The following is a 20,439-nucleotide window of genomic DNA, read 5'->3' on the forward strand; positions in this document are numbered from 1 at the left end:
GATAAGATTTCTGTTGCCAATATTCAAACTAGCCTGTTGCTAGCCGTCTAACTAATAACGATTTAGCTAACAGAATTATGTTTTTACAGATTTAACTATTTATGACAATGTGTCATAGCAATACAAACGTGAACTGTCGACAAACATTACTGGACGTTCAAAAATCATGTTTAGTATTTAAAATCTATAAATCTCCTTTTCCGAAGCATGCTAGCTTCCTGTCAAAGTACAAATTTCTAATTATCCGCAAAGTCAGTTTGTTACATTGAAACAGCAGTATTTTAGTTAGAAGCATGTCAAGTTTACATCGTTAAAACTGCACCTTTTCCCTCATGTCTGTCATAGCCTTTACGTTCGCAGTTGTGTTTGTGAATCCTATTGTATTGCGCGTCACTTTCCGTCGCCCTCTGAATAAAGGCTGTCTGGCTCCCAGCTTAAATATTGCATCAAACTAAAAACCAACCATCAGACTGGATTCATTCACTTCTGCTCACTCGGCCGACAGGGATTGGAGGCCATAGTTGGGAACCGGAGACCAAAAAGTTCACTTCACACCACAGTGTGCCAAGAGAAGGAGGAACACAAATACTGTGGAGCTCTTACTGTGGCAAGTCTCCCATTTTATTTGATTTACCTGTATCGATGTTTGTTCTGTAGACCATATGTGATGTGGAAAGACGTGTCATTTTTAAGCTGTAGAGGGAACATTTTGTACATTTTTAGGTTGCAGTGTTTTGGGTTAGTTTGTAGTTTGACGCTTCAGAGTTCAGGGAACAATTAGTGATATGTCATAAAAGAGCAATAGTACGATAGGTGCTAATACAAAGTTACTAGTTTCAACAAAAGCCAGACCACTACCCGTTGAGAGAAGAGAGATGTTTTTTTTATTTGTCTGTCAAGTATTCACAGAAGAGATGGGATTTAAGTAGTTTTTTAAAGGTTATGAGAGATGTGGTTGACTGGACCGCGTTAGGAAGAATGTTCCACCAGTTGTGAAGGAGAATGTGCGGGAAAGCGATTTAATATGCTTAATCGTATCAATTATGTTTATGTCTTTACAATTTATTTTTACAATTTAATTTGTCATTGTTTAACATTTCCTTGTTTTCTCCACAGTTCTGACAGTCAACCATGGGTGACTGGAGTTTCCTTGGCAACATCCTCGAGGAAGTCAACGAGCATTCTACTGTAATCGGTAGGGTGTGGCTTACCGTACTCTTCATCTTCCGAATCCTCATTCTGGGTACGGCCGCGGAGTTTGTGTGGGGTGACGAGCAGTCGGATTACGTGTGCAACACGCAGCAGCCCGGTTGCGAGAACGTTTGCTACGACGAGGCCTTCCCTATTTCGCACATTCGCCTTTGGGTTCTCCAGATCATCTTCGTTTCCACTCCATCTCTGGTGTACGTGGGCCATGCCGTCCACCATGTACACATGGAAGAGAAACGCAAGGAAAGAGAAGAGGCAGAACTCAACAGGCAGCAAGAGATGAACGAGGAGAGGCTTCCGCTCGCACCTGATCAGGGAAGTGTCCGCACAGCCAAGGAAACCAGCACGAAGGGCAGCAAGAAGTTTCGTCTGGAGGGCACGTTGTTGAGGACCTATATCTGTCACATTATCTTCAAGACTCTCTTTGAGGTAGGCTTTGTGGTCGGTCAATACTACTTGTACGGCTTCCGAATCTTGCCGCTGTATAAGTGCAGCCGATGGCCGTGCCCGAACACGGTCGACTGCTTCGTCTCGAGACCTACCGAGAAAACCGTCTTCATCATCTTCATGCTGGCTGTGGCTTGCGTCTCCCTCTTCCTCAACTTTGTAGAAATCAGCCATTTGGGGTTGAAAAAGATCCACTTCGCATTCCGTAAGTCAGCCAGGTCCCAAGGCGAGGGACTCGGGGTTGCCGAGAAGGCGGTGTCCACCATCCAGAAGGCCAAAGGCTACAAGCTGTTGGAAGAGGACAAGACCACCTCGCATTTTTTCCCCTTGACAGAGGTGGAGGAGCAGTTGCCGGCGACCTACGAGCCTTTTGAGGAAAAATCTGATGAAGCAAGTGCATCTAAGAAAGATGTGTCCAAGGTGTACGATGAGATGCTGCCCTCCTACGCCCAGACTACAGTGATAGGGCCGAGTGCGGCAGGCATCCTACGCCGAGATGAAGACGAGGACGAGCTGGCCATGGAAGCCAGTGAGACGATAGAAGATACAAGACCCCTCAGCAGTCTAAGCAAGGCCAGCAGCCGTGCACGGTCGGATGACTTGACAGTATAAATGATGTCAAACTGAATTGGAAGTGCAGCGATCGAAATCGTAATTTTGTGAAAGAGCCTATAAAGTAAAAACAAGCGAGAGGCTGGCCGGCGACAGCACTGCGATGACACTTATAATACCAACAAATTAAAAAAACGATGCTGTGCAGTTTGCGTGAGGAAACATGAGAGTTTGATTCATTTTTTATACAGTATTTTTTGTACTGTTTTTATCAAACAGTTATAAAATTAACAAACCAAAGTTAGACATCAGCTGCGTAGAGGAACGTATTTAATAAACCATGTGCCGTTTTGTAACAGTAAGATTTTTTATCCAGAATTTTCCTCATCGAAGGTAAGATTGTGATGTTTACATTTTTGGATTAGCCATTAGTTAAACATCGTATGTGATATTTTGTTATTCCGATAAGAAGACTGACAGGGCATGATGAACTTCACCTCAATAACTTTAACCACTTATATACTGAACTTATAGATTTGTGTGTAAATCGTACTGTAATGTCCAATGTGGATGTGTTTATACAGAAAACAAATGCTGGAAATGTCCTTTCACAGCAGTTCATCATTGCACACTCCAGAATTGTAAACTTTTTTATTTACAATAAATCACCACAGTTGATCGATGTCAAGAGAAAAAGTGTTTAAGTTTCACTCACTCACTCACTTTGAGTTTATTTTAAAGACTTATGTGTTTGCTAGACTTTAGTGTATTTAGCCATGATAAAGACTGCACGGCACATTTTTATTTTGTCTCACCGCGTTTGCAGCCATGATTATGATAAAGATTACTCCAAATCAGCACAAAGTATTGTTATACAAGAGACTTTGTGTCATTATAAAAAACAACCTTCAAATTGTTTGCGCTCTTTGATCCTTGATTTTTTTTAAAAATGGCCATTTGAAAAGCTGAAATCTGTAACTTAGTAAATGTAGAGATATGACTTCGTAAATTTTGCATTTCAGACAGAGGGAAAGATTTCATATTATTATTATCATTATTACGAAAAAAGATGAATTGCTGTTTTAAATTTTGTTTTTAAAGTAAAAAAGTTCCATCATTTAAATTATCTATGTGAATCCATGTCTTTTGTTTCAAACCATACCTTGGATATCAGTGTGATATATATGACAAATGTTTTTCTTGACTTTCACATGCTGTATACACTTCCAGTGTTCATCCACTCCTGATTAAATGAACGATGTATCAGTTAACAGCAAATTATTTTTGACCCATTATATCACCCATAATGCTTTGGGCGGACAGCATGAAGCGTAATAATGGCGATGCAGTACAGGCCGACACTTAAACAGCACAAAGGTCACTAAGTAGGTGCTTTAACAAACTGATAGATTTAATAACAAACAAAGAGCAACGTTGATAATTTTGCCTGCTTATTACTATAACAAAGGATGTGATTGTTTGAAATGCCTTAAAGCAGATGTCATACAGCATTTGTCTCTCCTTTCACCCTTTTGCGTCTCTAATAAACAGTTAAGAAATATCTCATTGTCTTCCGTTTTCTGAGAACTGTTTAGTTGAAACTTACACTGCTCAGATAGGTGCAGATAAGGGTACATATAAATGCATGCAATGACAACGATGTTTGCAGTAGGTTTTGTGTTATGTGAAATAAAAAAAGAAACGCTGAGCTGTGACACCAACACATTTGTGACAATTAAAGATGTGTGCAGAAAAGAACTGCTTTTTTGGGGGTTGTCGTGTAGGCTAAAGTGACACATCACTATATCACAGACTGTTCAGACAAATCAAGCATAGGGTCAGTTCTGGCAGGTCATGCGAGTCTAGCTTGCATCAGCCAGTCACTTCAGGTGCAGCAACATTCATCAATAGTCATACAACACATAGACTGCGTCTTATTACGTTGCCTTTCTTTGCTTCTCATCAGCTGCTTAAAGGCAGTGTAGGCAATCCTGTCCAGAAACGTTTATTGTCATGCTGTTAGGAAGTCTCTTAACATCCTGATAGCAATCAATAAGTAATGCGAAACATTGGTATTTTAGGCGTATAGGGTAAAAAAATGTAGGACCAATTGCTGCCCTCGGACGTCGTGTACATTTTCAGTCATATTGCTATTGGTCCTGACAGAAATGACTTTTAATGTGATGCATTTTTATTACTGTAAATAACATTTGTATTCGTAACAATGTTTGTATAGTAATCGTTAAGTGGCAAGTTGCTCCAAATTATAAAGTTTTTTAATAATGTTACATTTGATATGAATTGAACAGAGATCATTTTCCTAAACTTTTATTTTGATAATGCGATAATACAGTTGCATGAAAATGAGCCTAATTTCGGAAGCCTCACACCTACACACGCTCATGCCGTTGCTACTCTCATATTTATATATTTACTTGTCTATTTTTGTCTCTTTGAAGTACCTTGAGTTGGAGTCAACGGCAGATAGATGTTCCAATGCACTTCTACTACCATCACTTATCGCATGTTTGCTCATAGCTCTCCTCCGCCCCTGGTGATTTTATCCAATAATGACTAAATGTAAATGTAAATGTAAAATGTAAATCCAATATGTTATTTACCCGAATAAAGATGTCAGGAAATACTGCGAAAATATTTTTGGTATCGCTTAATTATGAATTGGTTATTTTATTTTAAATAGTTAAGTAGGTTTTTGGGGGGTTTTCTGTTTGTGTTTAGAAAGAGTGTACACATTTGTGAGAGGACTTCCTGTGTGAAGGGGGCGAAAGGAAATGCGTTACCACAGTTTACACATGCAGACCATGCACTTAAGAGCTACATGGACGGTTTGTCAACTGAAATTTAAAGGTAAGATTTATTTATTATCATCTGCGATGATCTATAACGACATTTGGTGTCTGTAGGTTAGTGCAAATACATTTTTACTAATCTAATGTTAATTTGTATAGTACGACATCATGAATTCAGCAGATGAATGGATTTTAATGGATCAAAACAAACGGTAAGCTTTATTGTTATGAAACTAGTTGCAACTGGAACTAAAAGTGCAAAATAAAGTCACCTTAAAACTAGAACACATCGAAAGATGTCTAAGCTAAATAATTATGTAATACTAAATTGTGTTCTTTTTGCAAAGTACAGCCAGAAGTGACACCCAGAGCCTCATGTCTTCCATGGAATTCATTACCTTTTTGAGGATAACCGTGCTTACTTTGCTTTGGTGTTGCGTTGTTGTGTTGGCATTTGTTACCTGCTTATTTATTTGTAAAAATCTGAAAAAGTCAGAGCCATCTTTTTGTGGGATTGACATGTGAGTGGTTTATTCTGAAATTACAATTATACATGAAGAACAATTCATTGAGAAGACTAAGATGATTTTTTATTATTTAACAGCGACAAAACACACTCAAAACATCATGGGAATGAGGTAAGAGTATCTATGAAAGACAGATAGAGAGACAGATAATTTGCATCATGATTGCAGTATTCACCATCATTGTTTTTTGTCTTTTCCACCTTAAAGGCCTCGGATTCATGCAGTCCACAATATGAGGTAGAGCCTGAGAGACCGCACATCAACCAAACTGTAGTATCACGCCTGGCAGCACAGCAGCAATTTATGCCACAGGTCACTAATTTCTGCTCGAACTTTATTTTCAGGTCTCCAAAAAGACGAGAAGAAAAGAAAAACATAAAAGTTACGCAGAGAGGGTCAACTCTGTTTACTATGAATGGTTTTCAGACCATTTGCTAGAGAGAAACAACCCGGAGGAAGTAATTTAGATGATTTAGACGATGCCCAAAAACAGATGAAACGACAGCTGTAAACACCTTTGACATTGTTGTTGGTGCATTTTGTGTATTCTAACCAACACCACCCCGTAACGGTGTACCTTTTTCAATAACCACAGCACAGATAAGAAACGTTCATGTAGGGATGTTATGCCGCTTTAAGCCGTTTACCTTGCATACATCGATGCACGAGGAAGCTTGCGCTCAGGGCCGTTTGTCAGGAGTTTGGAATTACCTTTGTATTGTGTTGACCGTGGTCTTTAAAAAAAACTGCTTTACTGAAAACAAATGACCTATGTCATGGATGACCTCAGGGTGAGTAAATTAAAGGGACATGCCCAGAACTGTTTGCTTTCCTACATTCTTCAAAATATCTCCTTTTGTGTTCAACAGAACAATGGAATTTAAAAGTCCTACTTTGGTAGTTAATGGTGTCCAATTTAAGTCAAGAACTTGTTCACTTAAAGGGCCAGTGTATGAAATCCAGCAGCTTCTAGTGGTGAGATTGTGAATTGCAACCAACGGCTCACTCCTCCTTTAGTAAGGAGGCTGAAAGATGTCGTCCCATTTTTTCGCTTCTTTGCAGAAGGAGATAACGTATTAAAAAAACGTGCTCTGTAGAGATTTTTGTCCGTTTAGGGCTACTGTAGAAACAACATGGTGGATTCCATGTGAGGGGACCCGCAGTGTATGTAGATGTATTTCATTTTGTAAGCTATTTATACACCTCCGAAGACATAGTTATGCATATTATATTTATGTCAATAGATCCTTGAAAAACATTACACTGTAATTTGGCAATGAATAAAAGATCTAAATATATTTGTTTGTTTTTGTCGGTGTTCTGATATTTTGTGCTACCACCAAATGTGGGAGGCTATGTTTTATTACAATTATAATAACGTTATGTTGTCAATTTTTTCAAACAACTTTGCCTGCTTGTACCAAAGGACGTGGCTGTCGAAAAAGCATTACAGCAGCATTTGTTTCTCCATTAACCTGTTCTGTCTCTAATAAACACTTTAGAAATAATTCTCTGTCTTTGGTTTTGTGAGAACGGGTTGGAAATGCTTCCAATGACAGATGTTTCAAAAAGTTGCTTTTTAAAAGAAACGCTGAGGTGTGATACATGCAGTGTGTTTGCAAGCAGATTTCAAAGATGAACTGCTTACACATTGTGGTTGTCATGTAGGGTAATAGATATCGTTTTTAATATTTAAACAGGCTATTCAGACAAAGCAGATAGTGATGTGACTGAAATGAAATGTTACTTATAAGTACAACTGATATTTGTAAAAATTGTGAAATGGCAAATTGCTCCAAAATGTAACGATGTTTAGGTGTTTTTTTATTTCTTTAACAGAAAGGTAAAATGACCTTTTAAGGAGGGAATGCTATAATACAGTTGCATGCTGAGCCTCACATCTACACGCTTGCGCTATGGTCATGCTACTTCTCTGTTTTTTTTTGTTGTTGAAAGTTTCTTTGAAGCACTCTGGGCGGCAGTCAATACCAGATTATTACCATTCGATAGGTACCATCAGGTATGATATCTTTATGTAAATGTATGCTCAGAGCTATCTTTGCCCTCGTGAATATTAACTTGGACAAAACTGTTTTTAACAAATAACGAAATACAGTGGCCAAGGGGTTCTGGTTTATTTAAAAGAAATCTGTGAAATGTGGTATTCCTGTGTGAAGTGGCAAGAAATATGTGTATGAGGTATTAACTTCAGTCAAACACGTATGCAGACCAAGCAAGAGCTACAACGATAGTTTGTCAACTGAATTTTAAAGGTAAGATTTATTGTGATAATCTGCAATGATTTACAACAACATTCGGTACGGGTGAAGATACTGTCTGTAGGTTAGTGCAAATACATTTGACTAATCTACTGTTATTTGTAAAATAAGAAGAGCCATTTGAAAGTTTAAGGCCAGTTAAAGGTTCTTCACGGAGCCATTACAACTTTTTTCTTCTGGCATCGTAAAGCATCTTTATTTTTAAGAGTGTAGTTGCAACTGAGATTAAAAGTGCAAAAACACGTCAAAAACTAGCCACAGGGGCAAATAATATACTGCATATATTAAAAGGTGTCTAAACAATATATTTATGCAATACTTTTTTCTTTATCTCGCCATTACAGTTCAAACCAAAAGTGACACCCAGAGCCTCAGAGTCTATGGATTTCAGCAGCTTTTTGAGGATGGTCGTGGTGGCTTTGATATGGTGTTTCACTGTCCTGGCATTTGCTACCATCTTACTGTGTTTGAGCTTTCTGAAAAGGGGGGTACACGTTTTCAGGTGGATTGACATTTGACAGACTCTAATTACAAAACTACAATATGATGAAAAGAACATTCATCTAGAAGATTAGGTCATGACTTGACTAATTACTGATGTTTATTTAACAGGAAAAAAACATCTTTAAAAAGTCATGAAGATAAGGTGACGTATAGATAAATAGACAGACAGAGAGATCATTATATAAATTGCATTTATGTGCCGTCATTGTTTTTTGTCTTTCCAACCTAAAAGGTCATGGATTTATGCTTTGTACAATATGAGGTAGGGCCTGAAAGACTTCACCCAAACAGTAGCACGCCTCGCAGCACAGCAGTTTATGCAAGATTTCACTTACTTCTGATGTTATTTTCAGGTCTCTGAAAAAACAACAAGAAAATAAAGTTTTACTCTAGTAAACTCTGTTTGCTGCAAATGGTTTTCAGACCGCTTTCCCGGGAGAAACAAGCACAGAGGAAATCACTTGGACGACTGGACTGAAATATGTATGAATCAACAGCAGTAAAAATTTGAAGTGAAATGAAAATGATGTCATGATTTACTCCCCCCCCCCAAGTTGTTCCATAAATCTCTTTGTTCTGTTTAACACAAAGATATTCAGAAAAATTATAGCAACTGACATTTCTTGGCCATTATTGTAGAAGGTGCAAAAAAATTTATACAATGATTCATCCTCCTTCGCAACTCCTACCTAGTGGAACATTCTTCCCAATGCGGTCCAGTCAACCACATCTCTCACAACCTTCAAAAAACTACTTAAAACACACCTCTTCGGCGAATACTTGTCAGACAAATGAGAAAGAAAAACGTACACTTCTCTCAACAGGTAGTTTTTGTTGAAAACTCTTTGTAAGTCACTTTGGATAAAAGCGTCTGCTAAATGACTAAATGGAAATGTCCTACTATGGTAGTAAATGATGTCCCAGAAATGTCAGTTGTTAACATATTTACAAATATCTTTCTTTGTGTTTATCAGAACAAGGACATTCACACGGGTTTTTGAAATGATGACAGAACTTTAATTTGGTGCTGAAGAATCCCTTTAACCTTGTTTTTGATACATTTCTCTGTATTCTGACCAGCAGCACCACCTAGCGTTGTGACATATTTCAATGACCAGAGCACATATGAGAAACGATAACTAAGCCACCTGGGCTATTTGACCAGTATCCTACCTAAAGAGACGTTTAGTCATTTACAGTCATTTAGTCAGACAGTTCACCTAAAATAAAAAATACTCATAATGTATCTGCTTTTTAGGCGCATGGGGACTTTATGGATCACCAAGGACCATAGTTTACCTTAAAGTTAAGTCTCTCTAAAGAAAGTGGATATCATGGATGGCCTGAGTGTAAATTAAAACCAAATGTTTTTCATTGTGTACAAGTAGAAACAAAGCAGTGAGGCCAGATGTAAAAACACTGCATTTCTGTGTCTACGCTGGACTGAGAGCTTTTATATCATCTTAGTGTCCATTACGTCATTCAAAACCGTTTGTAATTTGTTCCGTGACTTAAGCTTGTTTATTTACTTCCAGTGGGTCTAAAGTTTCTTCCCCTTCGAGTTGTTCCAAACGTGAATAAATATCTTTGTTATGATGAACACAGAGAAAGATGTTTGGAATAATGCTTACGACCAAACAGATCTCGACACCCTTTGACTCCCATAGTTGGAAAAATCACTTTTACTTTTTTACTCCGTTGAACACAAAAGAAGACATTTGGAAGAATGTAAGACAGCAAACTGTTCTACGGCACTTTTGGCTACCATTGTTTTTTCCAACTATGGGAGTCATAGGGTGACTAGACCCAGACTAAAAAGAATTGCCCACACATATCTTAAAACATGTCATTGCCAATGTTTCTATCAAATGTATTTTATTAAGCTTAAATATCCCAATTTAACTAAGCAAAGTCCTGGCTAAGACTTGTCTGTGTCCGAGTCTTCCAATGCTTATATTTAATCATTGTCTATCAGAAATATAAAGCAATAAAACTTTATGACATCACTTGTTATTGTGTGTTCAGGTGTTAATAACAATGTATCCGGATACCAAAACAAACGTGTATGTGCGCGCGCAAACCATTAAATGAATGGGAAGGGTGCGTGCGTGTGTTTTGGGGGTGTCTGACAGGGGGGTGGTACATAACTCACCCTCTCGGGAAGTATGTGATGTTGTCCCTCACTTGCGCACCATCCTCATCCATGCTCTCAGCTCTGCTCGTGCACGATGGTAAGTGATCGCGCTTCATAAAGCGGATTTTTAATGCGCTTTTTACCGAAAGTCTTTTCTCTAACACCATCGTGTCCTGCCGCAGCTCATTCGGACTCTTTCGGCGTGCATCTTCCTCTTCGTCGTCTGCTGTTATGCGGAGGTAAGAAAGTTTACAGAATAGTTTTAATAATACAGAACGCATCTTAAAGTTTTAACTACATCTAGACAAAAGATTGACATTCATTTGGCGCAGTTGCGACCTTTAAAGTGCAAAAAAATGCACAGAATTTGAGTTGAGTCTGTCTTTAGAAAACCAAAGTTGTTCATACAGTAGCCTACTGCGTCTGTACTTTAAAGACCAAATATGTAGGTTTACACTTAAAGAAAATGCCCCGTTTTGGCTTGTAAGGGATCCACGATATTGTTTATTTCATAAGTGATGTCTGGAAAATTGTCTAGTTTCTATTGTCTTGTCAGTTGTGTGGCCACAGTGCTGACTAGGGTTCCCCATAAAGGGATTCCAGTTGCCCGCTGGGATAAACTATAAAATATCTTGGATTTTTCTTTTTTTAAGAGCTCAGATATATAACTATATAAACAGGTATACAAGACTCATACAAAGAGCTTTAAGCAGCCTCTGTGAGAGCAAACAGGAGAGATGGATGGTCAGATGTTGTCCGCTCTTCAGCAGATGCATAAACAGCTGGTGTTTGTCTTAACAGGTAACAGCAAAGTAATGGTTACGTGTGGTACAGCTGAAGAGCAAAATAGCAACATACGTTACCACCTGGGTGAGATAAGACCATTTTAGCAGCGGTTGACCATAACAGTTGCGCTTAAAGTGGTGCGTTTGTTTTTGTTGGGGCTGTTAATTTGAAGGCCTGACATGTGCCCCATCAGCTGGTCTTGCAGGTGCTGACACATGGTATGACAAGGCAGATGTTCTTTTTCTTTCATGTGGGCGCCTGGAGGCCTGTTAAATCACCGGGAAGAAAGACCCGATGCCTTTTCATTAGAAAGCAAACAGCAGGGTTCACGCATTCGGATGTGGAGAGTCATCTTGAGAGGTGACTTCACAGAGACCGTCTGCTGTTTTTTTAGAAATAAAAGCAGTTTTGGTATCTAGGTTAGATCAAATATTCTTCCATTTTTACCCACTCTTCACTTCGGATGCATACAGACGGACAGAGTTGAAAAGTTGAAAGCAAGGCTACCGCGGTACCCCCGTGGCTAAGTGCCTTGCTTAGTGATACAGCAGCTGTAAGATAAGCAGGATGCTATCAGATCATTTGCATTTTATCAGGGTCATGAAGTTCAGAGATTCTAGTGTGTGACCGGTTATCCTCTACCTTGGACTTTAGTACATCATAGATCATAAAACGTATTAGAAAACTTTTGTATTACCTGACAGACATTACAATAATAATTTAACCGATTATGTTTCTGTATATTCTTTATCTTAAAGGAAATGGGTTCACCCAAAAATGTTCTGATGAACACAAAAGAAGACATTTTGAAGAATGTAGGACAGCAAACAGTTATGGGGCACTTTTGACATCTGCATTTTTTTTCTTCCATGGTAGTCAATGGTTACAACTTTTCTTTTATAATATCTATCTCTGTGTCCATCAGAACAAGACATTTTTGGAATAACTCTAGGATGAGTAAAACATGATAGAAGATTTATTTTTGTGTGAACCGTCCCTTTAAACATAAATGCATTCAGTAATCAGGCGAGCAGATGGCAGAAAAACTGTATACAAAATGACGGCACATAAGAGCTCACACACTCGGTTTTTTATTTATTTATTGGTTTCACAAATAGAAAAATCTATAACGATTTGTGTCTTTATGTGAAAGCCTTGTACAGATCTTTTCGGTATAGTATGGAATCACTACCCTCCATACAGGTATGTGAACCTGGCTTGAGTCTTAGATTTTTTTCACATTGCTAACTTATCAAAACTATGAATTTACTAAATGTAAGTAACGCAACAGATCTATGCATTACAGAACATTATTGAAATTAAGTTTTGTGATAAAAGAAATACAAATTTAATTTACACATAAATTTTTTTTTTCATAAATGGAATAAAATCAGTTAATAATACTAGACTAACTTTCTGTAATTCTGTTTGTTTAGCCAGTCAAAAAGCTTTGAGGCTCTTTTTACATCAAGCTGTGATAAGGTGACTCACAGATCCAAACAGAGAATCACAGATTGTGACAAATTACAAAGTGTGTTTGGAATGTAAGGAATGTCCAGGTCAACTCTCTCTCTGTGAGTGTGTGTGTGTTCATTGTGTTGTATAGTCTGCCAGAAGAAGACGTGTGAGTTTTTTTATGGGGATCACATTTTGTTGTGTCATTAGCTTCAATTCAACTCGGATCTCTTCTGCCATCGGCCTATTGAAGCAGCGTTTTGTAAAGATTCTCTTCCATTATCTATTTCCGTTCTCATTGCAGACTCTCTTTGCCTTGTTTTTAATAGTAATACATTTTATCCTGTATTTAGTACCTTCTTAGTGTGTGCTGGAAAAGGAAATGGAGGTTGTAATGAACAAGAAAAATCCCCAAAGTCGGTTAACAGTCAGAAATAAATGTTTGCATTACATTTTTCTGTGCATATGCTTTGTCTGGCTCTCAGAATCATCCCTTGAATACACACATGCATGCACGCACACAGAAAACACACAACCTCTATCCGTAGGCAAACTATTAAGTATTTCTCATGTGAGATCACTCTGTTGGCATCTATGACTCATCTGTTATGTACGATATTCATTGCGGGTGCACACATTCCCTTATGTGTGAAAGAGAGAGAGATAGACAGAGAGTGCATCAGGATTCTCCGCAAACATAATCCTTACGCACTTCTCTGGGACATGATTTCTATTGTGTCCTAGAATCTCCCCCGGTTTGAGGGGAAGGTCAGAGTTGGGGGTCAAGGGGCATGAACAGATGGACAGATGTCTCCAGTCAACACATTTCCAGCCATCACAGCATGTTTTAAGACATTCTGTCAATGATAATACTTTTCTTTTCGGGCAGCAAGTGTGTACTTGCATTGGTGGACACTTGCTTGTTCTGTTTTGAAGGCTAACAATATATTAGCTGACACATTTTCAGTAGTTTATTATTTTTTCTTCACTTTTTGCCAAATAACAGAAGTATCATTTTATTTAGTGTCAGATTCCCAAACAATTGTCAATTGCCTTCTTTGTTTTCCTTCGTTTGTCGAAGTTGTCCATTTTAGAAACATTTTTCAAAGCATACTGCAAACTTAAGGATCAAAAGGTTTGTGAGATACACAGTTGCATATATTGATATCTGCTATTATAGAAACCCATATTGATTGACAACTAGCTTTATTGCATTCGTTTACAAGCCAAAGCGCATAAACAGCGATAAACAATACTAATGTGTGGACATCCATTAGTATACATAATGGTGAAATTGTGCTATAAAATTAAATATGATTTTCTTCAGATGGTTTGGATGTGTGTGCCATCTGCCGTATGTGTGTGTGTGTTAGTTATAAAGTGTGTGACACCATGTGCTGGTGTATTGTCGTGGTCAGACTCTTTGTTACTCACTCTCTTTATTACATGACAAAGGTCAACAGATCTGCGTCCCATCTGGAACTGTGTCAAAGGGTTTTTCACTTCTGTCTGGACCAATCAGACAGCATTATAACAGAGCAGAGTACGTCTGCTGATGGTTAGTGAGTGAGTAAGTGTGTGTGTGTAGGTGAGTGGGGTTGTAAGGCACATAAGGCATTATTCTTTATTATTACTCGCATATAATATTGGAGAATATGTGTTTTACTTTACTTTATCTAGTCTGCCATCTTGTGGTTAGGTTTTTAAATGTTTTTCAATACTGAAGCCTCGTGCCAGTGAAATATTACATTTTACATTAATATGTAAATCGTAAGGTTTCGCATTTTGACTAACTGAACTATAGGGATACAACCCAAACAGTAAAAACTAAAGCGGTGAAAGCCCAACACCAAATGTCAAGGGAACGTCATTAAAACACGTGAGTCATATTGGTCTTTGACTGTTTAAAGATTTGTAATGGCTTTTTTTTTCTGTATGTTTATTGTGTAGGTGGTGAGGAGTAAGAGTAAAGTTTGTGCGAATGTGTTCTGTGGAGCCGGTAGAGAATGTGCGGTCACAGAGAAAGGACAAGCCACCTGCTTGTGTGTCGAGGTAAATACAACCCTGCTGGTCAAACACACATCACCTCTTCCCACTATCACATCACATACATTTACCCCCCATCTGATCTGCTGTCATATTTACGACTGTCTTTTTAGAAAAAATAAGAGACCTAGATGAGGTGTACATGGACGTAGAGATGTTTTAATGTCCATGTGCTTTTGTTTAGCAATGTAAACCACACAAGCGTCCAGTTTGCGGCAGCAATGGAAAGACGTACCGTAACCACTGTGAGTTGCATCGAGACGCATGTCTGACTGGACTCAAAGTCCAGGTCGCCCATGATGGACATTGTGAAGGTGTGTGTTTGTTTGCTCTTCTGATGTTCCTTTAACGATTAAGTCATTTCTATTACATCATGGAATACAGCATAGGTGTGTCGGAATCCATGCATCTGACTTCTTAATGACCTCATTTCCTTTAAAGGGGTCATATTGGATGGCTTAAACAAACATCAGTGTGTGTATTTGGTGTGATACGGTGTGTTTATGCAGTTTACGTTGCTCCTAAATAAACGATTTGTTGAATTTTGTTGTATGTTCATTTTATTAAATAAACACCTTGTTGCATGGGTCCTGTAGTTGGGTCGCATTTAAACAAACTGTGTGATACATTGACATCTAGCGGTTGAGCTTGGTATCGCAGTCTAAATTCATAATATTGGAGAGACAAGTTAAGCCAAGTAATGGTTCTTCTCGGTTTCTTTTGCTTGTTATCAGAAATAATCTACAGGCACTCTATTGTTTGTGAATGTGTACCGGAAGTTCAGTTTAGGTCCCAAATGTAATGCATTTAAGTTTGTTTATGTTGTTAAGATGAAACCGTCTACACAGCATTAAAAATGAATTCTGTCCGCATGAAAATAGGAATTCCTAAGAACTTTGCATAAAGAGAGCATTATGTTATAAGCTGTCGATGATGAACAAAATGACTAAGATGTTTTTCTTTTTCCCCGTTTAGAGAAAAAACTGGAGAAGATTGTCAACAGCCCAAGTGAGTAACGTACATCTGATGTGTTCTGCAGAACAGAGTACTGTAATAAAGTGTGGAGAAATTATTCTCTATTATTCAGAATTCTTGGAAAATTCGCCATATTTTAATTTTAAGCAATAATGAATAGTCTGAAAAACTCTTGCGGAAAACATGTACAGTCTCCTAGACAATTATATATTTTGACAAATCAGATGTTTTTTTTGTAACTAGTGTGTATTAAAAAATGTTTTTTTTACAGTCGTTTGTTACCTCGCTGACCGTAATGAGTTGAGAAGTCGTGTGATTGAATGGCTGCAGTCGGAGGTGGAGCCTGATGGCTGGTTTTCCAAAGGATCCAACTTCTCAGATGTCCTGCTCAAATACTTCCAGGTCTGGGTTTGTGATTCAATAGATGACTTGATCTACCACTATTAATTTATTACTTTTCTTTTCTTTTTGTATGATAAGCTTCAACCTAAAATTTGATTTATATTACGGTAATGACTAAGTGATTTTTTTGGTGAAATAAAAGCAGAAAGCGAACACAACATGAAATTTAAATGCACGTGGCAAAGTGTATATATTCAATGCAAGATTCCTTTTTGTTAATTACTTTGAATTTGTGTGAGACACTGACAGATTCACTGAAGCACTGACAATGTATATGCAGGATGTTTCCAAGAAATAACCTCTACAGTCTTCACAGCTTTTATAGAGAAAAGAGTGTCAGACGCCTGTAAAGCATCGCCATTGTCTCCCAACAGAACTATGATACTGGCGACGCTCAGCTGGATTCCTCAGAATTCCTGAAGTTTATTCACCACAATGAGACGGCCATCAATATCACCTCTCCATATGCAAAGGAAGAAAACAACCGCCTGCTTAGGTCAAACATACAAACGCACTCTTACACTCATTACTCTTAGTCTTCTTGATATTGTGAATTTAAGTAAGTTGTACAGTGTTACCTTTTCTTAAAGGTGCTGTGTGTAATTTCTTCGAGGATCTATTGACAGAAATGCAATATAATATACAAAACCATGTCCTCACCTTACATAATGAAGGGCTACGTTTTTATTACCTTAGAATGAGCTATTTCTATCTACATATACCCTTTGCGTGGAATTCGTCAAACAGAGCGCGCTTTGCAAATACATTATCTCTTTTGGCCAAGAAGTCAAGACAAAAAAGCATTAAGTAACTAAGTAATGCATGCATAAGAAGGATTTTTAATCACAAAGCATTCAGTCGTAACCTTCATGACAGGTGTAATATTCACATACTCTGCCCTATTTATGGCATCCTATCAGCTTTGTCGGTTCATCTTCATCCCATCTTTTGCACAATACTTAACTTAAAGTACATTTAATCTGTACACTGTCTCGGTGTCTGGTTTGCAGCCGTGAGGTTGACTAACATCTGCTTATTCCACTCTCTGTGTCAATACTCATATCAGTTTGTTTTACAGCAGGTCCTGATAATCTCTTTCGTACGATTTGGAAAATCTTTCTGGGTTAGTCTATAAAAAGTAATGATTATGAACTCTTGACTATTGTCTGACTGCAGTTCAAGGGAATGTTTGAACAAAAGCTTTTAAAAATTGTAATTCATTTTAGTAAAGTTGGTCTTACTGATAAATGACAAAAGTGTCTGTTTGAGTGTATATATAACACAATTAAATTGATTGTACAGGCACTGTAGTGACAATCAATTTGATTGACTTTAAATGTTTAGAGTTAGGAAATTATAGTCTTGCAAACACTGCACTATCATAATATATATATTCCGAAGGTTTAGACTGCACTAGTTAGTTCAACCGGAACCGGGAACACTTCCAATAACAACTGATGCATTTGTTGCATCAAAGAGTACTCTACTCTCAGCCAGTTTTGTCTCATTGTTCCAAGGGTACTAGAGCGGAAAGGACCCGCGCGGTCCAAGGTTACCAGAGGGGGCAGGACTGCGTCCATGCCCAGACCTGACAAATGCTGCGATGATAGATCTGGACAAAGGATGTGGCGACTCTACAAAATTATCAATGAAAATCTTAAATCGAATAATTTTTTTATTTTGCCTTGTTGTGCAAGCACAGTCGAGCTTGTGCAGAGGCTGCAGCTTTTGCCAGAGGGGAACTGGAATCCCCTGGTTAGGCCTGGTTTCCCTCTGAGGTTTATTTCTCCTCCAATGGAGTTTTGGGTTCCTCGCCACCGTTTGCATACTGTTTGCCTGGCCGGGGGGGCTGCTAGAATTTTATAGTTTTATTTAATTAACACTGCATATAGGAATTTATAGTCTTGTACAACTGCTTTGTAACAATGAAAATTGTAAAAAGCGCTATATACATAAAGCTGACTTGACTTGAAAGTCAAATGATTAAATCACTTGCAGTCTTGTTATCTAATCCCAGACAGGCTTTTGATGTAGGGCACTCAATGTCTATCACCAGTCTGGAAGCTGACATGTTTCCTTGTAAATTGCCGCATGGTTACGGTGTGTTTTGTGTGTTTTAAAGGAATCTGTGTGTGGATGCTCTTATTGAGCTGTCTGATGAAAACGCCGACTGGAAACTGAGTTTCGGCGAGTTCCTTAACTGTCTCAGACCTGGATTCAACCCTCCCGAGAGATGTGAGATCAAAAACCACCATCTTTACTTTCTATAGCGTGGTCTATCACTGCTATGCAGCTAAAGTGTGTGTATTAAAATGTTGTTTTGTGTTTGTCTGTGTGTGTGTTGTTTAGATTGTGCTTTAGAAGACGAGACATATGAAGATGGAGCTGAGACTCAGGTGGAATGTAACCGCTGCGTCTGTGCCTGCGGGAACTGGGTCTGCACTGCTGTCACCTGTGATGGTGAGCCAGACTCTGACCCGAGAGATATTAGTCTTGTGTTCCTATCTTGGCCTTGAGGCTGGGATTTGGAAATAACATAAAGGTCTGTCTTTTGTCAGGTTTAAATACATTTCCCGCTCTTGAGGAAATTGATGGAAATGACCAGGAAATGACAGAAGAGGAATGGACTCGAAGAGTGGCCAAACTCAATAAACTTCAGGTTGGTACTATGCATGACATTATGTTCTGTATTCTGTGTGAATGGGCCTAAAGCGAACCAAATGCCTGACTTTTTACTTTCATTTTGACAGGAATCTGCAGAGAAGATGAAAGAGACCACTAAAGATGTGTGAGAGAAGATGGAGGAGAACAGGACAAAATGAGTCCAGATCTTTAATCTCAACTACTAGAGTTTCATGAAATGGGGCGGTTATTTTTCCATTTTATTGTTTTTTAATTATTGCATTTATTAAAAACAATTTAGGTTTTTTTTAGGTTTTTTATTTGTTTGTCATATTATTTTAAGACCCTGCAATGTTACGTTACTGTAAACCATTTGGAAATAGTGTTGCTCCACAGTCTCTCTTCTTGTAAGGCAAGAATAACATGTGTGCTTTACAGATAATGCAGTTGGAGAGATGTTTGAATGCAGCTCATGTTAGAATGCATTATTTAATACCTGGCCAAGTCCGACTGAAGAATGAATATAAATTAATAAAGACATTTTATAGTTAAAATCTCATATCAAAATGTATTATTTAAATAATATAGGTTGCACGTGGTGTAAAAACCTACGGTGAGAAAGTAAATGTCAAGATCCAAGTTTTTTGTCATGACTAATTGGCAATGTTTGATTGGCAATGTTTTGATTCACGTTTACCTTGCATGAAAATTATTTTTTGGATGGTTATGGGTTTTTGGAACGTGAAATTATTTTTAATGCACATTTTACAAAGAATTTGGTAAAGTTTTAGATTGTGGCACACAGTGTACCACGTAATTAAACAGGATTTACAGCGTAACTAATTGTAACAATAATGTACTCTACAGTACATATATGTAAATAAAGGGAAACAATATGCAAAGTTTGGAGAATAAAGGGGTAAGAGTAAGTAAAGTTTTAAAATATAATAACAAGGCCATATAAACATCCAAATCTGTACCATCTTAAAATACTTGATTATGGTTTCAAAAGATTGATTTTGCACATTTTACACATCAAAACTCATCAAAATAACTCATATTAACTCATGATACAAGGGGAAATCATGTGTTCAGTTTTTGTGCAAGCAAAACAGCACGAATATAGGACCCAGGCTTTCTTTGTTTTGACTTTATGATTCATTTTTAAATGATTGATTTTAGGACTGTTGGTCAAAAATAATTTGAATTCTGTTTGCTATAATAATACAATAAGAACCCCGTACTTATTTAATATCCACAGCAGCTTATTAATGGGTACATTGTGATTACGAAATTTAGTGTACGTTCATGCTAAGATAGTTGTTTAGCATACCGGCGATCATGCATACCACGTAATATTAAAATAGTTGCCGCTTAGTTTTTAAATAGAGTATAAATATATTTTTTATTTTTTTTCAACTTTATTCCCCAAACTTTGCATATTGTTCCCCTTACAGATATGTACTGTAGAGGTATATTATTGGTACAATTAGTTACGATGTAAATTCTGTTCAATTATTCAGTACATTGTGGCCGTAATCTAAATAGTTACCAAGAATGTTTCACAAAGTTTTGTGTCAAAAATCATGATGGTCATAAAATGCCAATAAAGAGAACGGTGCCTTTAATGTCTCGTCTCACGCATATATCAGTAAATAGCAGAGTAATACTGAGTATATTTAGTAATGCAT

The 20,439-nt window shown here is 37.7% G+C and overlaps 2 protein-coding genes and 1 long non-coding RNA gene across 3 annotated transcripts; all 3 read left to right on the plus strand.

The window, feature by feature from the left end:
• Positions 1–1,131: 1,131 nt before the first annotated feature.
• On the plus strand, positions 1,132–3,761 carry gja8b (gap junction protein alpha 8 paralog b; the record flags this gene model as incomplete). Its single annotated transcript, XM_079463091.1, has 1 exon — positions 1,132–3,761. One exon carries the CDS (start codon positions 1,132–1,134, stop codon positions 2,266–2,268), a length of 1,137 nt encoding a protein of 378 aa, XP_079319217.1. The 3' UTR covers positions 2,269–3,761.
• Positions 3,762–5,007: 1,246 nt separating this feature from the next.
• Positions 5,008–7,047, plus strand: LOC306897307. Its single transcript, XR_013786996.1, has 6 exons — positions 5,008–5,076; positions 5,178–5,230; positions 5,371–5,539; positions 5,623–5,656; positions 5,753–5,782; positions 5,890–7,047. It is a non-coding gene; the product is annotated as an uncharacterized lncRNA (long non-coding RNA).
• Positions 7,048–10,364: 3,317 nt separating this feature from the next.
• Positions 10,365–20,374, plus strand: fstl1a (follistatin-like 1a). The gene is made up of 11 exons (XM_079463246.1): positions 10,365–10,559; positions 10,645–10,701; positions 14,654–14,755; positions 14,934–15,063; positions 15,725–15,757; positions 15,996–16,126; positions 16,501–16,622; positions 18,249–18,361; positions 18,476–18,586; positions 18,685–18,785; positions 18,877–20,374. The coding sequence occupies exons 1-11, from the start codon at positions 10,557–10,559 to the stop codon at positions 18,916–18,918; spliced, it is 945 nt and encodes a 314-aa protein (XP_079319372.1). The 5' UTR covers positions 10,365–10,556; the 3' UTR covers positions 18,919–20,374.
• The last annotated feature ends 65 nt before the right edge of the window (positions 20,375–20,439 follow it).

This window comes from Barbatula barbatula, assembly GCF_947034865.1.
Source record: "Barbatula barbatula genome assembly, chromosome: 8".
Classification (NCBI taxonomy): Eukaryota; Metazoa; Chordata; class Actinopteri; order Cypriniformes; family Nemacheilidae; genus Barbatula; species Barbatula barbatula.